At 28.9% G+C, this 18,535-nt stretch overlaps 1 protein-coding gene across 3 annotated transcripts; it reads right to left on the bottom strand.

Annotated features, from left to right (window-relative positions):
* Positions 1-1,065: 1,065 nt before the first annotated feature.
* On the bottom strand, positions 1,066-18,529 carry LOC111038284 (solute carrier family 23 member 2-like). 3 transcript variants are annotated; one of them, XM_022321325.1, is made up of 14 exons: positions 18,405-18,529; positions 17,485-18,245; positions 16,728-17,100; positions 15,819-15,976; positions 13,593-13,798; positions 10,553-10,679; positions 9,048-9,168; positions 8,842-8,983; positions 8,380-8,493; positions 7,653-7,792; positions 4,985-5,132; positions 3,861-3,940; positions 3,600-3,741; positions 1,066-1,540 (listed from the first exon to the last, which is right to left on the bottom strand). In XM_022321325.1, exons 3-14 carry the CDS (start codon positions 16,887-16,889, stop codon positions 1,392-1,394), a joined length of 1,689 nt encoding a protein of 562 aa, XP_022177017.1. In that variant the 5' UTR covers positions 16,890-17,100; positions 17,485-18,245; positions 18,405-18,529; the 3' UTR covers positions 1,066-1,391. The 3 variants fall into 3 exon arrangements, with proteins under 3 accessions (XP_022177017.1, XP_022177018.1, XP_022177019.1); XM_022321326.1 differs by lacking the exons at positions 17,485-18,245; positions 18,405-18,529 and having other exon boundaries at positions 16,728-17,154; XM_022321327.1 differs by lacking the exons at positions 1,066-1,540; positions 3,600-3,741; positions 3,861-3,940; positions 4,985-5,132 and adding an exon at positions 7,169-7,587.
* Positions 18,530-18,535: the final 6 nt, after the last annotated feature.

The following is an 18,535-nucleotide window of genomic DNA, read 5'->3' on the forward strand; positions in this document are numbered from 1 at the left end:
AAAAAATATGAATGATACAAATATGATAATATAAACGTTTTGAAAATCATATTAACATTTATACCCATATAGGTTTTTATACATATATGCAGTGTATAATTTATTTAAACGGATATGAGCGTCCATTTTGGAGTGAAAAAATTGCAATACATCCTTAAAAAAAAAGTATATTGCAATTAATAATAATGTATGTATATTTGCTCGAAGCGATGACTCACGCACATATGTTATTTTTTACAGTGAAATAATAAAATAATAATCACTGCAGTGTTGTATCATAATACAATAAATTATTAAACAGTACAGCAAACGAAGAAAATCGAATGTCTTTGTACAAATTGATTTACTGCAGACATTGATGAAATCAAAATCTACATAGTACAATAATCGTAACATATATAGGCATACCTAGTTTAGGACTTTAGGTAATCCTAAAGTTAAGTTCAATGATTAATAAAATAATAAAATAAATAATTTCTAGTTACCTACAAGCTATTGCTTAACCACGTTTTCTAAATATCGAGTGTTTTGGTTCTAAGATGTAAAAGAATCGCTTTATTATACAACACGATGATATGCATAAAACGTAATATGATTATTGATTAATAACTAAACAATAATATATAATATAATATAATAGGTACGTTAATGTTGTCAATGTTAGAACCAACATCTGATGATAATATAATACCGTAATAAATAATAATATATACTCAAATACTCAATACTACGTTATAATAGATGTAGGCAGTGAAATTAGATGTTTTTGTACGATTTTAAAAACATGTCCAGACCACATATTGCAAACATATATAGCTTCTATGTTTAATTTTGTTTTTACCAATACGGTAGTCACCGTTGTAAGGAGAGGTTCCAGAATTATCAACTCGAAGGCTTCAAAACGTTTTTCCTCGACTTCTTAAATATACAAGCACACACGGGATAATTTAATTTTTACCGAAACGTTTGAGTTAGATATTTATTATAACGGCACAAAACATCACGTCGGATCCGTGGACTACCATGACTTTTTAGCCTATACGGCTATACAAAACAATACATAAATCCAATCACAATCAAAATATATATATATATAAATTATATATTATATTTAAATAGACACAGGAAATAGATAGTTCTGTCACGTCATGAAACGAATCAAATGCGCGTAGTCATCGAACTTTACAATACTATTACAGATAGTTAATAAATAAACATCATAAAAATAAAAAAAATAAAATGAATACACAAACAAAATACAGTAGTAATGTAAGTATGAAAAAGTTAAAATAAAAAATTGTGATCAGTCAATCGAATATACATAGTATATATGTATTAGGCTTTATAGATAAACATGTAAGTATAACGTAATAATATTATTATATTACGTGTTACATGAAAAATGTTAAAAAAGAATTAATTTTATCGTAGAGGCAATCTGAAATCTTGTATACTTGTTCGTCTACGGTTTTGTTGGATATCATAAGTTCGTCTCCGGGATTGTGGTACCCGTTATTGTTCATTGCGTCATCGTCATCAACTAAATACAGTACATCAAAAACATTAAATTAAATAACGATAGATTTTTATGCATGTGTAAAATAATGCGTAAAATCTCTAATAAAGTACCTAGTTATTATAACTATAATTAGTGATTAGTGATTACCTAAAAAATATTAATATATATAATCCCATTATCCACTGTGGTTTATTTTAAAATACATGAATATAATATTAATTAAATACGAGTTTATTATGTTTCTCGTTATAATATATTTGTACAACTAGTATTGAAATTCAAAGCTAAAAGATTCATTTCCCTTCCCCGCCCTTCCCAATAAATCGAATACAGTAGCTCCATTTTTTTTTTTTTTTGAGGGAGTAAGGGGCTAGTTTAGGATTTTTCTGCTAGAAAAATTCTAGTAACACTTTATTATAAACATGAAATAATAGATTATTATTTTATTCCGCTTATTGCACTATTAAATTTGTGCTTTAAAAATGTAAACGATTTAGGTGATTTAATATAAATATATTAGAAATGTATGTGTATAAGGAAATGGTTTGTGTATAAGGAAATGGTTTATGTATAAAAAAAAATCTGGTGAATTTTTTAAGGAATTTCCACTGGGTGACAAAAAGTATATTCTCAAAATAAATATTAAATTATACTATTATAGAATGATGGAGTTATTTTATGCTCACCTCTCATGAGTCATACTTAATTATTAAAAATAGATATTGATACTAGAAAGTAAAATTAAATAGTAAAAGTTAATGAAGATGGTTAGGTTAGGTTAGGTTAGGTTATTATAATTTATTTAAAATAAGATGGAATTTCACAGAAGATAGAATATTCATTCATTATTTAATTATTTTTTTTTTACATATGTAGCATAAAAATTTTACATTAAAAAAAATTGTGTCACCCAGTCTTTACAAGTACAGTCAACTAGGTGACACAATATTTTCACTGTGCGACATTCGTGTCGTCTAGCTAACTAGTTTCTAAAATTCACTGAAACAATATCAGAAAGCATTTATAAGTTATACCAGAGACACATAATAAGTTTGTAGGTACCTGTGCAAATGTAGAAATATTAAATTCGGCAATAGCAGGTTATAAAAAGGTCAATAATCAATGTTTGCCCTCAATACGATTATGGGTTGGTAAATGGGGTATATATATAGTTGAAAAAAAAGCTTGGACCAATTTACAAGTTGCTATTGTCGAGTCGCATTAACAATCGCCCATGCATCCAAGTCAATTTTAATTATAGCACCAAATTTTTAAAGTGTAGTTTCACAGCCGGATATTTACAGCTGCAGGGAGGATTCGACATTTATAAGTACTAATCAATAATAACCGATGAATATATTAGTAATAATTTATAACCCTTATATGATTGGTAATGCTTCATGAATTACTTGATCCTTGAAGCATGAGTTTGAAAAAATTCTAGGGTCATATTCTCATATACTCTCGCCGTAGTCACGTCCCTCACAAATTTTGGAATGATAGTAAACTTTCCTAGGTCTATTTCAGTTCTATATCATCTGAACTTAACAATTGTGTATCCAAAAATGTGATTTTGAACAACATTTTGTAATTACTTAATACTATACTATTAAACTCTATTGCCTATAGAGTCTATATAGGTATACATTGGACACATCACTATAGCAGATTGGGTGGCGTTTATCGTTATATATTATATGAAACAAAGAACAACACTGGTTTATCTTTATTTCCAAAAAACCAACTATGACCTATGAAAGAAATTATAGGATAATAAAATGTCTCGTATATAAATAATTAAATAGCACCAATAATAATAATAAATTAATAAAGTTTTTTTTTTTATTTAGGCTTTTAGTCGGTAACTATGACACTTCGACAATCATTCAATTAATAATAAATTAATAAAGTTTTAATTCCTTCAAGTAAGCATAATGTTGACCCCGAAAAGTCAACTAAATATAAAAATCAGGAGAGTTTACCATCTCAACCCCACCTCCTCCCAATTTCCAATCATGGCTACCTAGTTCCTATGTATATAAAATATAAATACACCATAATATATTTACGTATACGATACCTGGAATAGTGTTATCTAAAATAAAACCAATAAATCCACTGATAAATATTCCAGAGGACAGATACGCAATAAGGACGTCGTTGACGGTTTCGTATTTGGTATTAATAGTATTACCTTGTACCAATACGTACTTTGGAATCGCCTACAAGTAAAACAAATTCAAAATTGACATTAATATAATAGTTTAAAATTTAGACGTCCATCCATCTATTTGACCATTACAGTTAAACATATTTTTAGTTTAGTTATAATTATTATTACCAATCCAAAAAATATTGACAATCCGAGAATATACATGTTCCTTAACGAGTTGAGATTTATGAACTGTAGATTAGACAGCGCTGTACAAACAATAAAAATAAATAAAACAATTAATTATCAACAATAAAATAAACATTGATTGTTCGATAACAAAGAGACGTTGTAGGTTTTAGTAACTGTACTATAATATGTATTTCTTTCGGATAAAAATTGAAAATATATTCCGTTTTTTTTAAGTTTTATTATTTATTTTCTTCAGAAAATTAAAATTTTAAACAAATACGATGAAAAAAACATTTAAATTGTGTAACTAATATTCAAGCAATTAGTTTTAAGTATTGTGTTAAAGTAGATAGGTATACGTACATAATTTTGTATACTAGTATATTATACATAGTTGTGAGTTGTGACTCACAAGACCGTTTTATTTAATATAAAATGTGTTTATTTTAATAAACATTTATATATTATAATATTTAAGCACAAAAAACCAATAGAATAACTTACTAATATAATAAAGAGTGCGTCCACAAACGTCGTTAGGATAGGTGGTTTATGTTAATACTTATTATCTATAATCAACGTAATAAGATGCACCAAGGTTTAGTTTATTATCTTTCACGTGTGGGGGCAATTTATGTATACCTGATAAGGTACACAATACCAAGTTCTTACAGCAAAAAAACAAGGGAAAGAACATCCACGGTAAACATTGGGAAAGTGATTTTTAGCTAAATCACAGCCTGCTACATAAAAATTATTAATTGCATATACAATGCCAAGAAAATTATTTTCATTGACTTTTATGGTATTATAACCGTTAACATTTTGTCAATTTAAGATACATCTGTATGCGTGGTTTGGTTTTGTCATGATCCTGTATACACCCCACGAACGAAACTTCGTCAAAAAAAATATGCCAAAGTTCAGTTCTCCATCCACATCAGTGGAAAAAACCAATCGGTAAACGCACAAAAGTACCTACTATCAAGTCCCCGTTTGAAAACGAGCAGCAACCCCTAATTCTGGTACCGTATGATATGGTAACCATTAGTAAACAATATTGTACATAGACATTACATGGCATAAGTTATAAGTTATAACATATATTTAAATATACTTGCCTACGGCTCCGATCAACACGAGTAGTACGGATGTCATTGCGCCGAGTACTGGATCAGGCAAAGTCACCAACAATGCGATTAGTTTGGTAAACGTGGATGCAACGATCAATATGCAGGCTGCGAGTCCAATCACGTTTCTACTACACACCTGAAACACCACGGTATACGCCATACTTATCATATTTTCTAAATGACTTACGAGACCAATGCAAACCTCGTACTTTTTTCACTAAAACGACCTAAATGCATAAAAAATATGTGGGTACTTAATGACTCCTGTGTATCCTATTGTTCGATTTTAAAAATTTAAAAGTGTGTAACAAGCTTATAAACAACACCGTCGGTTGGAGAACATATTTCTATTAAATATTATTTATTGATTGTACATTTTTTAATATTTATAACATTTCAAGTATTTTATTCTAGTAAACACTCGTATAAAAAACTTCTTATACATAACCCCCTTAGAGACTAACCATACGTACGACACAATAAAAAAATTTCAGATGTATTAATTTGTAAAATTAATTGTTGTGAACGCAACTAATTTTATTTTGCATACCTATTTTACGTGCCTCTTTGTGCTTGCGCCTATGTGCATTGTAAAATTTAATATTATATTTTAATGCTACAAAAATTAAACGCCGTACGTGTAGGCGAATCAAAGAACACCACTAGTGCAAGAATGGTTGACGATATAGCAGGAGAATATTCCAGTTCCGTCCAGATGATAAATGCACTAACGATATTACACTGCTATTATATGATTATGTAAGAACATAAGATTCAATTATTATGAAGTAAAATAAATAGATGCTTGTTTTGCATAATACAAGTAAATAAACGTATAAATAATATTACCTACATTCGTAAAATAACTGTTGTACTCGTAGTTTATGTTCATATTGTTTAACCCGGCAATCGCAACAATATATTATAATATTATCCATTTATGAAAGCATCACGTGTACAATTTAATTTATAAAGGTTATTTCTAATTTTTGAATTTATTATTATGTGTATGAATGAAATAAAATATAATTCTGTTTTAACTATGTTGGACGTTAGTTGCCCACTAAAAGCGTCCATTGTTCGTAGTTATTATTTTGCAGTAAATTAATTAAGTAAGTGAATTAAATTAATTTAGGAATAGAGGCAATTCAATAAATAGATTGACAAGTATTTAAAATAATGAATACATATACATTACCTATGTAAAGCCTATTATATTATATTAAAGATCACAATTATAAGTATATTTTAAAATCGTTTAAAGGTCGGCATGTAATTATGGAATTGAAATAATATAATAATAAAGACCGTTTGAAATCGAGTGTACCTATCGACCACAATCTATTATTTTTGCAAAGTTATATGTGATAAACGTTGACCTATTTGACGATAAAATATTATCGCTTGACGTGAACTAAGGACCACTGTGAAGCACGAATAGATATATTATCACACACATTAAAGAATTCAGTCATTATTTATTTGACTAAATAAATTGTGTTGTTTGTTGTATATATATGATAATATTATTTATACACCGATTGTAACAATGTTTGAAAAAAACATATGTGTTACCTTTTAAAGTTGACTAAAACCTGCAGCACTGAGCACTGGTAAATTAGCGAATTAAAAATGTATGGACCTGTTTAACCGAGTCTTAGGAAAAAAAAATCGTTTGCTTAATATGATGACCGTAAATCTAATTATTATTCTAAATGCTCTAACATCTTAAAAGCAAACAAACGAAACAAAAATCAGTATTGAAATTATTATTGTATCGATTATGTTGCAGGTGGCTATTGAAACATGACGTTTCTGACTATATTAAAAATACAATATGAGGTCCTCAATATTGTACTCTATATCACGAAAAAACAGTATGTATTATGTTATTCTGGATTTAAATAATATATAGCGATAACCATTGACATGGATATTGTTACAATTGTATATTATTATATATCATAAGCATAATATGCTTGTCGGACGATATTAATGTATAGTTCCATCGTTCCATGTGATTTTAGATTACGTTTATATTTTATATCTATACAACAAATAACGACACACAATAAATACGCTCTTATGATACTATGGTATAGTATGAAACTCAAGACTAATACATTTATTTTCTGGACCGTCAGATAAGCAAAAAGACCAAGTAAATCTATGTGACCGATTGGAGCATATGATTTTTTTTAACAGAAGACTTCCACGAGGGCTTTCGTCCCCTACTCCACACCAACTCATAAGTGATAATAAAATCTAACAACAACATTTTTGGATTACGAGTAAACATAATAAATTGTTTAGTACCTACATATTTAGTAATTTGTTGGTAATTATACTACATAATATTATTATATGATACCAAATACTTATGTAAGTTTAAATATTTTAAAGCACATAATTTGTATTCTTTGAATAATGTGTTTCCAGTCGACGGACTTGGTTAGCAATGTAGTTAGCTGCATTGGTAGTTTAAGGGAGACTTCGTATCCGTCAGGAGGGCCAAGACCAACACTATTTGCACCGATGTCCATTGTCCATTGTATATTTTTAATTTTAAACGATAATATAATGAAATAACACTGCATGAGTTTTGGATGATGTCGTGTTATTAAATATTATTATTATTAATATATAGTATACTTACTCGGGTGATGCCAATATTTCCCACATTTTCACTGGATGAGCTAACGCCGGAACCTGTACCAAGGAAACCGGCAAAAATCGTACTGATACCTTGGATGCCGATACCCCGATTCACCGCACTCGGTGGAGGTTTTGTCAAATCTGTAACAATATAAACCACCAATGCACATTAAATACTAAGAGAATATGTATAAATAGTATAACATACCCACTTATTAATTATTTATAACAATTAAAAAATGAATTATTTACACCGTTTTAGGCATTAATTAGTTAATTTACCATATATGCTATACATAACATAATATTGACTAACACAAGGGTTTCGGTTACGGGGAGGAGGGAAAGGATGTAATCTATATCAAATTGTACAAATAAACCTCGGGCCCACACAAGTAAATCGCAACTCATAGTTTATTGAATTGGACGGAAAATAATAAACTATGGTAAAATATTTTAGTCAAATTTCGGTAAAATGGATTAACCTAATAGTGGTTAAATACGGTTTAAATAATTATTACAAATAACGGTGAACAGCTGACATTTATTTAATTCAACAACCATTGTTCAAATACCATGCACACCATTGCTTTATAGTTTATAGCATGTGACTGGTAATGTTCATAATTCAAAAAAAATCAGTAGTTATTAATCTTAGTTGGATACGTGAGGAGTAAGCTGAAAATTGTCGTGTATATCATCGATAATAAATGTAATAATATACTTACTGGCAAATCTCGCACACGTGTAATAATTGGCAACAGACTCTACAATATTGGCAAAAAGCGCTGGTAGCATGGCACATATCGATGTCAAACTAACTGTCGGCCAACCCCATTGAACTATAAAAACAGGTATAGTAATTAGTATTGACATAATAATGTAGCCGTAAAGGTTCGAGTACAACTCGCATCAACAAATTTTGAGCTCGAGTTATTTTTCTTTTCTTATCGATTGGCGTGCTAAGGGTGTAATGGTTAATTTAACTAAATTTGCAAGTGATCTATCAGGGAGGTGGACTGTGTGACATCTAAATTTTATACATTTCAGCTCATTAATTAATGTGCCATAGATAAAATTAAGTTTAAATTTTTTTTATATACCCCTGTCATAATAAAACCGAAACGCGTTTTGTATTTCTACACAGAGCTCTTAAATGTTGAAACGAATTCCCAATAATATTTTATTACACGGGTAAGGTATTCGGAATATCGGTGCGTTACGCAATACTCCAGCCTTCGATTCTGTGTTTGCCGGATCCGTTGGTAATAGATTATTCTTGGAAGTCATGTAAACACACGCGATCCACATAATACCCACGCTGAGTAATATCTGGTTATAAAATTTAAATTAATAGTTAAAGAACAAAGTTCATGAAAGCTCATCTCCGTCTTACCGAAAACAGTGCGAAAATTTTCAACCGCACTCTGAAGAGTCCACCTTTAGACGAGTAGACTGGCAAGGAAATGGCGACTTTACGTAAATATTGCGAGAATAATGTCAGTAAAAATAGTGTCCTGTAAACACAATAAAATATGTGAATTAATACGATTATAGTTATTTGAGGTCGTCGGTTAAAGTCTTGAAAAAAATAACTCTTATTATTCGTTTTTAGTGCTGTATTAAGTTACGTTATACCAATAATTATTATAATACTGTTTGTTTATTAGTTTATTACATATAATATTATTCCTTATTCATCACCACAAACCAAACAGCATTATCTTATAAAGTACACTGGACACAGCGTGATACATAATTATCATATGATAATACATTTTTTGTGAGCACAATTTAAGCATGTTATAATATAGACCTAATAATACTCAAAATTATTATAATTACAGTTTGATAACGCACAATTAAAGTTTTCAAAAAAATGCTCAAGGTTGAAGTTAATTATAAAAACACTATAAGACAGATTTTATTTTTCATATGATATTGAAATTTTAAGAAATAATTACAATATTTTCTATGTGTCTCGTATATGCATTCGTTTTATCTGATAATTGTTTTTTTATACACTTTTAAAACAATTTTATAAGTAATTAAAAACTTCATAAGCGAACACCGATAAGGATTGTAAAACAATTATTGGCAACTTAACGTTATGGAAAACATGTATAGGACATAATGTAAAAATTCCTGTAATGGCAGTATAGGTTATCACTTTCGGACAAATCAGATGATCGAGTCAGATTTATAGATTTTTTATTTAGGCTATTCAAATTGCCTCTAGTCTGGCCCTCAAATTAGAAAATAAATATTTGAAAATATTGTCCACGAAACTGGAGTGAGATTAAAAAAAGGTTTTTACACACGATACCAAAAATTTCGACTTGGCCTACTAACTAGTAGCCTTGATATGTCTATTAAAATGTGGGGGCCGGGGGGTATAAGTTTTCAATTAGGTAGAGGTATTAAATAGGTACACAATTGTAAAAGTAACGTCAAAAAAATAACTCAAATATTTTAATAAGCGAGGAATAAAGTTGTAACTTTTTTTATGGAATAATAACAGTTTTCAATGGAAACAAATAATGGTTTAATTTTAAACATTAAAATAGTCATATTATGAATTTTATCACTAAGTAATTGGTTGTAATATGTTATAATACGAATGATATATTAATATCACAATCCTACCCAAACGATTTTTAATTGAGGTTTGACGTCATGCAGTCGTGGTATTTTGATTATATTAAACATCATTAAAAAGACTTTAAAATTTGAAAAACGAACATTTTGATTTTGTGTTTGATATGACACACAATTTGTCGATAACCCGATATTTTATATTTTATCGAGCAGAAAGTATAGTTTGTAGAGATCAACTTCTAACGTGTAAGTTTAGGTAACTAAACATGGTAAAATATAATTTATGTATAAAATATAACTTACATGATGGCCGTAGTCCAATTTCCCGACATGAGAAACACTCCTTTTTCAATGACCGACAGCCCTATGAGGCACATGGTTGGAACTACGGTCAGTGGCGTAATATATTTCAGCGATTTTCCGACAATTCCTAAAAGGTAATAAAGATAAATATAAAAATGACAGTCAACGATTATAATATCGATGTAATTTATGTGGTCTATAAAATATATAATATAGGTAGGTACATAAAAAGGTATACAGGGCGTCGGAAATAGGTCCATTTTCGAAATCTGGACACAATATTGTAGGATAAATGTCGCAAATTGGTATTAATTATAATCATTAATCAATATGGTATTATTTATACACACCCCGGTCACCCATGTACAATTATTCTTTATTTTAATTTAAAAAGTTCATGATAATGGAAGACAAGAGAACAGCTCATTACCAATCATAATTACACATTATCAAATAACTAAGTCTAAGATTCACATACAAATTGTGAATTTTTTTTATTATTACTTTATAGAAGGGGTGGGCAAGTGGCGAACCGCAGTTCAAATTCAGACCATCGTCATATTTTACGTTAGTGCATTATTGTAAATTGTAATTTAAAATTATTTTCATAATTTTTAATAATAAAAAATAAATAAACATTTTACTTCGTGTAGGATACTCAGGTACCTATGGTTATTTTAAATAATGCGACTGTGGTCGGTACCGTTGAAGATTTAATGTCGTAATATGTAACAAATAATTAATTTTAAAATTTTTAGTTTCGGATAAAAAAAATATAGTTATGTTCTTTTGATGAAAGATTATTTTTCTTATGTCACAAATATTAAGATGTCTATTTAACCTTTAACCACCCACCCATCACTAATCGCGTGCCTATTATTATATTAGTTATTTAGTTTGGCGACACAGGTTAGCTTATTGGGTGAGGTCTCCTAATGACCGGAAAGAGGTTTAATATTGAATGCAATATAATATATATGTGTATAAATATATTTTATCGTATGCGCACATTGCTGAGGTCGTATAATATTTTATTAATAACATCGTTGCCGCCATACTTAAGCTTGTCTGGATGTCTGCAGATTGGTTGTCAAAGGCACACAATTAAAATATTGTTTGCTATAACAACGTGTAACAGGCGGATATAGGCAGGTACAACGTGTTACCGACAATGATGATATAACGATCAGTTCAACTCATATAAATATATAACACATAGAGTAAGTATGGACAAATAGACGATTTTCTAAATCGGTAAAAAAAAAATCGTTTGGACGCTGTTGTTATGAATATTGATAATATTATATTAATATGTAATCTTAAGTACATATTTATAATATTATTGACGTCCGAATAATGGTTTCCGTTTTTCGATTACGATATATTTATAATATTATAATACAAAATAAATTATACAGTGGAACATCAGCTACACCTATAATTTGGAATAATCGAACATTTTCTGCAGTCCAAAAACAATTTTTTCTTAAAATTAAAAAAAAACCTACTTACAATAATAATTTATTCATGAGTTATAGGACACTGCTATTATCATAGTTTCAATAAATATAAAAGTCAAGACGATCAATGGTATTAACTATTAAATCTAAATATTAATTTAATGTTTTCTGTATATAAGTAGAATAACTGATGACTAATATCACACCAAATAATTATTTATGTAATTAAATGGGACGGAAATGGCCAAAGGGCAACAGAAAAATAATAATCTAGTAATTAATATTTATTTTTAATAGAGAAAAAATTATTGTATGGAGAAAATCTATATTTAAACACACCAATTTGATACAAATTTAAAAAGATGCCTGTCAAATGTTCGGGTTGTCTACCCAGTTTTATTTGTACTAACAATAACGGCTTATACTCAATGAGGCTTAGTCGATACTAAAAAATAACAAATTATAATGCACCAACTGGTGAAATTGGTAAATTGGTAAATTTTTCGAAATAACCGACAGTATTTTGTAGGGTTATTTTTTTCCTTTTAATAGACACTCACATTACTAAGACAAAAATTACACTTATTTGGATGTTCTACATACTAAATATCTCAAATTATGCCAGGCCATTTATGCTTACGTATTTTAAAAGTTGAATTTATGATGCAATTAAAGGTAAGTACTAAAAGACGCAGCTTGAGGCGGATATTTGTGTGGGTGGACAACATAATGGTTAACATAGTTTTCAATTATTATTATTATTTTTATTTAATCTGGTTAAGACGGTAAAATAAGAGCATGAGCTGAAAAAAATTAGCTGATAGATGTTAGTTTATCAAATAGTCTTCACATCATCTGAGCTTCAAGCAGCATGCAGGATTTCCAGGTGTTTCATTAGTTGATGAGCTTTTGATTTAGGATGATAGTGGAGAACATGCAAGTTCTAAAGCTTGGAAGTACTTATAGATTTTTTGTTTCATCTAAGCTATCGTTTCTCAACCTTTTTAGTGTCGCGACCCCCCAAAATAGGTACAAAATATGGTCAATCACTTCGCGACCCGACTTCCATCTATATTAGGTACAAATTTGAACAATAAAAATATCCTATCATTATAACCAAACTAAATATAACATTTTAAATATCAATTTATAAATACCATATTTATGTATATCCTTTAGGGATAATTTTATTATTATTATTTAAATTTTTGTTTTTCAATAAAAAGTCTTAAATATTTAAATAAAAAGGTCATTTTGTAAATCAGCGTTTTATTATTTTTGACCTACGCGACCCCAAGTCAAGGTGTTTGCGACCCCCCTGGTTGAGAAACGCTGATGTAGGTTAAGATCGGTGTGATGGCTATGTTTAGACATAATATTATGTATGGTGGTAATTTATTATTTTGCTTGTATTTAATGTACAAAATGTATAATACCATACACAGTATTCCAGTGTTCCAAAGAGTGTCTTTAAAAGAATCACTTTGTTATAGCGAGCATGTCACCCTCTTCCCCTCACCATTAATAAGATTATAATTTATTACAATTTTGGTTTCCGGATTTTTTAGTTATATTCTTACCAGAGTACCCCAAAAACATTTGTATGAGACCGATGATGATCATAGCACCTTGGATGTTCTGAACACGGAGATTCCATACTTGCGTACGGGCCTCGGGACCCATAGTGAACAGATCGATGTTGCTATTACACTGCCATTTCGGAAGATCCAATATGGGTAGAGTGCAAGAAAGGTACACAAATCCACTGGTCTGCACGATCGGAAGCCTATTTGATATTATTTATTTATTTATTTATTTATATATATTAACGGGCGAAGCCCTTTACAACAATTTAACACAAAACAATTAAAATTTAGATACAATATAAAAGTTTAAACATGATAATAATTCAATAATAATAATAATAATAATAATAATAATAATAAAAATAATAGGTACTTAATATAAAGTAATAATAATTCAATAGTAGTCCAACAATTTTCTAAATTATAATATATGATGATAAATGGTACTCTCATTAACCAGCCGCATCATGCGATCAATAGGATTATTTCTGCCATAATTGGTAGTGTGCGCAGGAACTAAAAAAGGGACATGGAGTCGAGTAGTGCGAGAAGGAACCTTGAAATTGACCAATGCAAGAAGTGAGGGAGCATCAATGCGACCATTCACTAGTTTTTTCAAAAACTACATTGGTATTAACTCTCCTGTCTGCCAATGAAACGACACCTAGTACCTGCATGACTATTAGAGTAATCATATTATTAAAAAGTGCCATAAGAATAGTAGGCTATACAAACATTAGTAAAGCACGTGAGACATAATATAATAGGTATAGTCACCTATAAATATTAACAAATATACGAATCAAATTTTTTCATCGCAACTCACAGGACACATGAAATTTCATAAAATAATCTATTACCTCTCAGTTAGATTCTAATATTGTTAGAGGGTGTTACAGTCCTGATGCTATAAAATATGTATTTTGGGCAAGGGGCGTTATTGTTATAAATGGAAACCATAATTAACAAATAAAAAAATTGTCAGTATGCAATTAGCAGTTAGTTCTGATATGGGGTTATTCTAACTATAATAAGTATTGAAAATGTTATTTTGTATTCAATATCTATAACAATATACCTACTTTAAAAAATGTAAGAATCCCAAATATTATTTTTAATTTACAAAAAATAATTAAAATTGTTATTCTCCGTTATATATCAAACTTATTCGGCCTAATTCAAACTTAAAATATTTATAAAAAAACAATGTTTATTTATTATTTAGATTTTTTTGTTACAGTATGAACTACTTATAAAAGCTGAGAAACCTATTGTTTTAAAATTTCAATCCTCAGGTATAAAAGTTGAACATTTAATGCATTTTTAACTACAGAATAATTTTCAAGTTCTCGATACTTTGATAAATTTTGTCAACATTAGAACTCATGATTATGAATCTTTCATAGTTTATATACGCTATTAAAACAACTTATAAGTAACCTTCTATTAAATTTTTAAGCAAGAAATAAAACAATTTTAATCTATAATTAGCTCAAAATTAGTTGATTTACAGGTGTTTCCAATTTAAAAATCATTCATAAAAGAAAATTATTTGACTTTTTTGTTTGTTAAAGGTAAGAATAGTAATGAGAAATCTTGGATTCAATTTTAAAATCTTAATTATAAATACAAATTTTTTTATGAATTTCGAACTCAAATTAATTTGAAAATTTGAGTAAATTTGACAAATTTCGTTAAAAAATTCTAATTTCAGATGTTCATAAAAAAAATTTTGGTGATTTATATTCAACTTTTTTTTATTTTTTCACTAAAAAAAACTATGAATAACCATGCGTAATAAATGTTCAAGTATTTTAACCAAGTGAATTTTTTTATCAACAATATTTCAAAATAAAAAATTTTCTTATGCGTATAAATAGCTCAACAACGTATACGGTTATACGTTTGTGAGTTATACCAAAAAAACTAATTCGATTTTGTGAAAAACTGTTTTTGCAAAAAAATTCTCGTTTCATAAAAATGAAAAACACAAATCATTGTAAAATTAATATAACATTGTAAAAATACCTGGTGTATTGACACAACTAAATTAATAAATATAAAAATAATTTAAAAAATGAATACATTCATCGCTCCTCTAAAAATCTAAAATATGTCGCTAATTATATTGCTTAACCTTTGAATGTTATGACAATATATTAGTAGGCCTAAATTTACATGATCGGTGAAAATAATTAATTAATAAATATTTATGCTCACCTGACACCCAAAATTGTCTGCATCAAGGTTCCGATGCCGGCCATCATGACGGCTGTGGCCAGCAAGTGTGCACGTGCTGGGTCTTCTGGCAAAATGCACAGTTTCGGGGCCAAAATATTATACACGAAGATCAAACAACTTAAAGTGGTAACTACGTTCTGAAAAATATTTACAACAATAATAACAATACATACATATTTTTTGTGTGTCCTTGCTTAATTCATATTTTCACACATTATATATATATATATGTACCTATTTTACTACAGGAATAACTAGTAAGGCATAAGTATATACAGGTATTTATAATTAGTTAACGAGTCGCCCTATCGCAGAAGTGTTAAATATTAGATTATTTGAAAAAAATTGTACCAAAATTATTGTTGACTATACAAAATGTGGTCAATATTTTTACTGTTTTAAGTTTTAAGGTTTTAACAGATTAAAATTAGTTTAAAAATAAATGTACTTATAGTGAAAGTACATTAAAATTAAAAAAATAAACTTTTCTATACCATTAAGTAAATTTATACCTTTAAATATTTTTAACATTTAACATTTGAAAATCTTTGCTTGTTTCAATATTACGAACTTTATTCAATATATACCAGCATAAAAACCGCAAAAATGCTAAGTTTATTTTCAAAATATATTCCTATTTATATTTGAGTATTCGCTAGGGGTATAAGGATTAATGTTTTTACCCTAAAAAGAAATTTAAAATGATCTCAGATATGAGAAAACGATATATCTACATTGTTGTAAAACTAGAATCTAAAATACTGGCATCGTTGTCGGCGGGATAATTAAATGGGTACTTTCACGTTTAAAGTAGTGGAGTCACGAGATCGTACGAAAAATTGAGCTCTAAATAAATAATATATTTTCTTAATGTTAGCATATTTTTACCTGTACGGCCAACAGCGGTGTGAGGTACGATGGCGGCTTTCCGTTGACGCCGTATACCAGACAAACATCGACACGCTTCCTAATATCTGGCTCGTCTTCCAAATCGTATTGAATTTCCAATGCACTGTCGTTGTGATCTAGTGCCACTTCTATCAAGTCCATGATAGGTATATTTTATATTATAATATATTGTCGTCGTTTCGTCTTCGATCGTTTGCGCCAGGGCCGCGACGGAATGCAAAATAATCGGGTGATGGCGCGCAAAAATCGGTTTAAAATGTTTAAAACAAAACCATTCGCAGGCCCTGGCAAATCGATGTCCAATATAATATTATATTATACTAAACCTACCGCACGCACAACTGCCGACCAACTGAAACGGTGATTACAATAATATAAACTTAATAGGTATACTGCTCGTCTGCTCCAAATACTAATCGTCTAAATCACAATAATAATAATAATTTATTCCCGCCCATCCACCCGCCCTCTCTATGCGATTTGTAACATTATCGGTTATATTATTTATCCGAATCAATTAACACACACACATAAGTCATTCGGTCCATCAAGCTTATCGGCGCACATAATATAATATTTTGTTTCCGATGATCTTTGCCCGCGTAGTTTCCACGTATCAGTGAAGCGTCTTTTAAGTTTTAACGCCGATCGCATAAACACACTCGAAGGACTAAGTATATATATATATATTCAAATTTTTATTTATTATTACCTATATGTGTTATATCGTATTTACCTGTTCGTAAGAGTTTCATGATCGCTCTTTCGTCTCTGATGGGTCACCCCATCTGTTGGTTTTATCGAAATTCCATTTAATATTTTAAAGCCCGTCCCCATCACTTAAGAATCGTTTTGTCCACGCTCTCCGCTCTGTAATTTATCGATAATTTTATTTTAACGACACAAATCAAATTTAGAATATTATTAACGAATACCTTAAGTTAGTACATTCCATACTGTAGTCGCGATAATTTATAATATGGTAAAAATCGAAACTGATCTACGGGATTAGTAATAATAATATGTACGACAGATATCATAATGTTATGTGTTTGACTAATAATAATTACAATTACATTATTTATTACTCATGTATCCTGTTTATATTAAGGATTAATATTTTTTTTTGGTTTTTTTTTTAATCAATGAATGTCAACACACATCATAACAGCGTGATTCGTAAAGGAAATAATTTTTTTTTTAACGGCTTATGTTAGTGGATTTTTTTGCACAATTTTTGATTTACCTATCTTCTTACATTTATTATGAAACTTTAAATGTTATTTGGATTTTTGAAAACCAAAATCAATTTTTTTTAATTGCTTCTATAGTACCTACCATGTTTGTGTAAATAAAATCATAAAAAAAATCAAACAAATTTTTTTAAGTTGAATTGTTGATTTCCGCAAAGTATCCACACACAAAGTGCTCAGACTTTAAAGTTTAGACTAGAGGTTGGTAGAACAGTATAAATATTATAATTAGCTGGTGTATAACCTGTAAGCAAAAAGAATCCAAAAGGTGATTCATTTAAATAGAACACGTTAGAGACTTCATATAGAATTAGTTGATTTTATTCATATATAATACGACCAAACAAATAATGACTAGAGTAAATAAACATTATCATGGATGTTTTTAAAAAATAGTCATTACCTGACGTAAAAAGTTGATTTTTTTTTGTAATTCTTTCTGTAAAACTTAATTAAGATGAAACAATTACTTATATTAAAAGATATAAAATAAATGGAATTATTTAATTTGTAAAAACTAGAGAGTAAATTAAA

Source organism: Myzus persicae, unplaced genomic scaffold (assembly GCF_001856785.1).
Source record: "Myzus persicae strain clone G006 unplaced genomic scaffold, MPER_G0061.0, whole genome shotgun sequence".
Classification (NCBI taxonomy): domain Eukaryota; kingdom Metazoa; phylum Arthropoda; class Insecta; order Hemiptera; family Aphididae; genus Myzus; species Myzus persicae.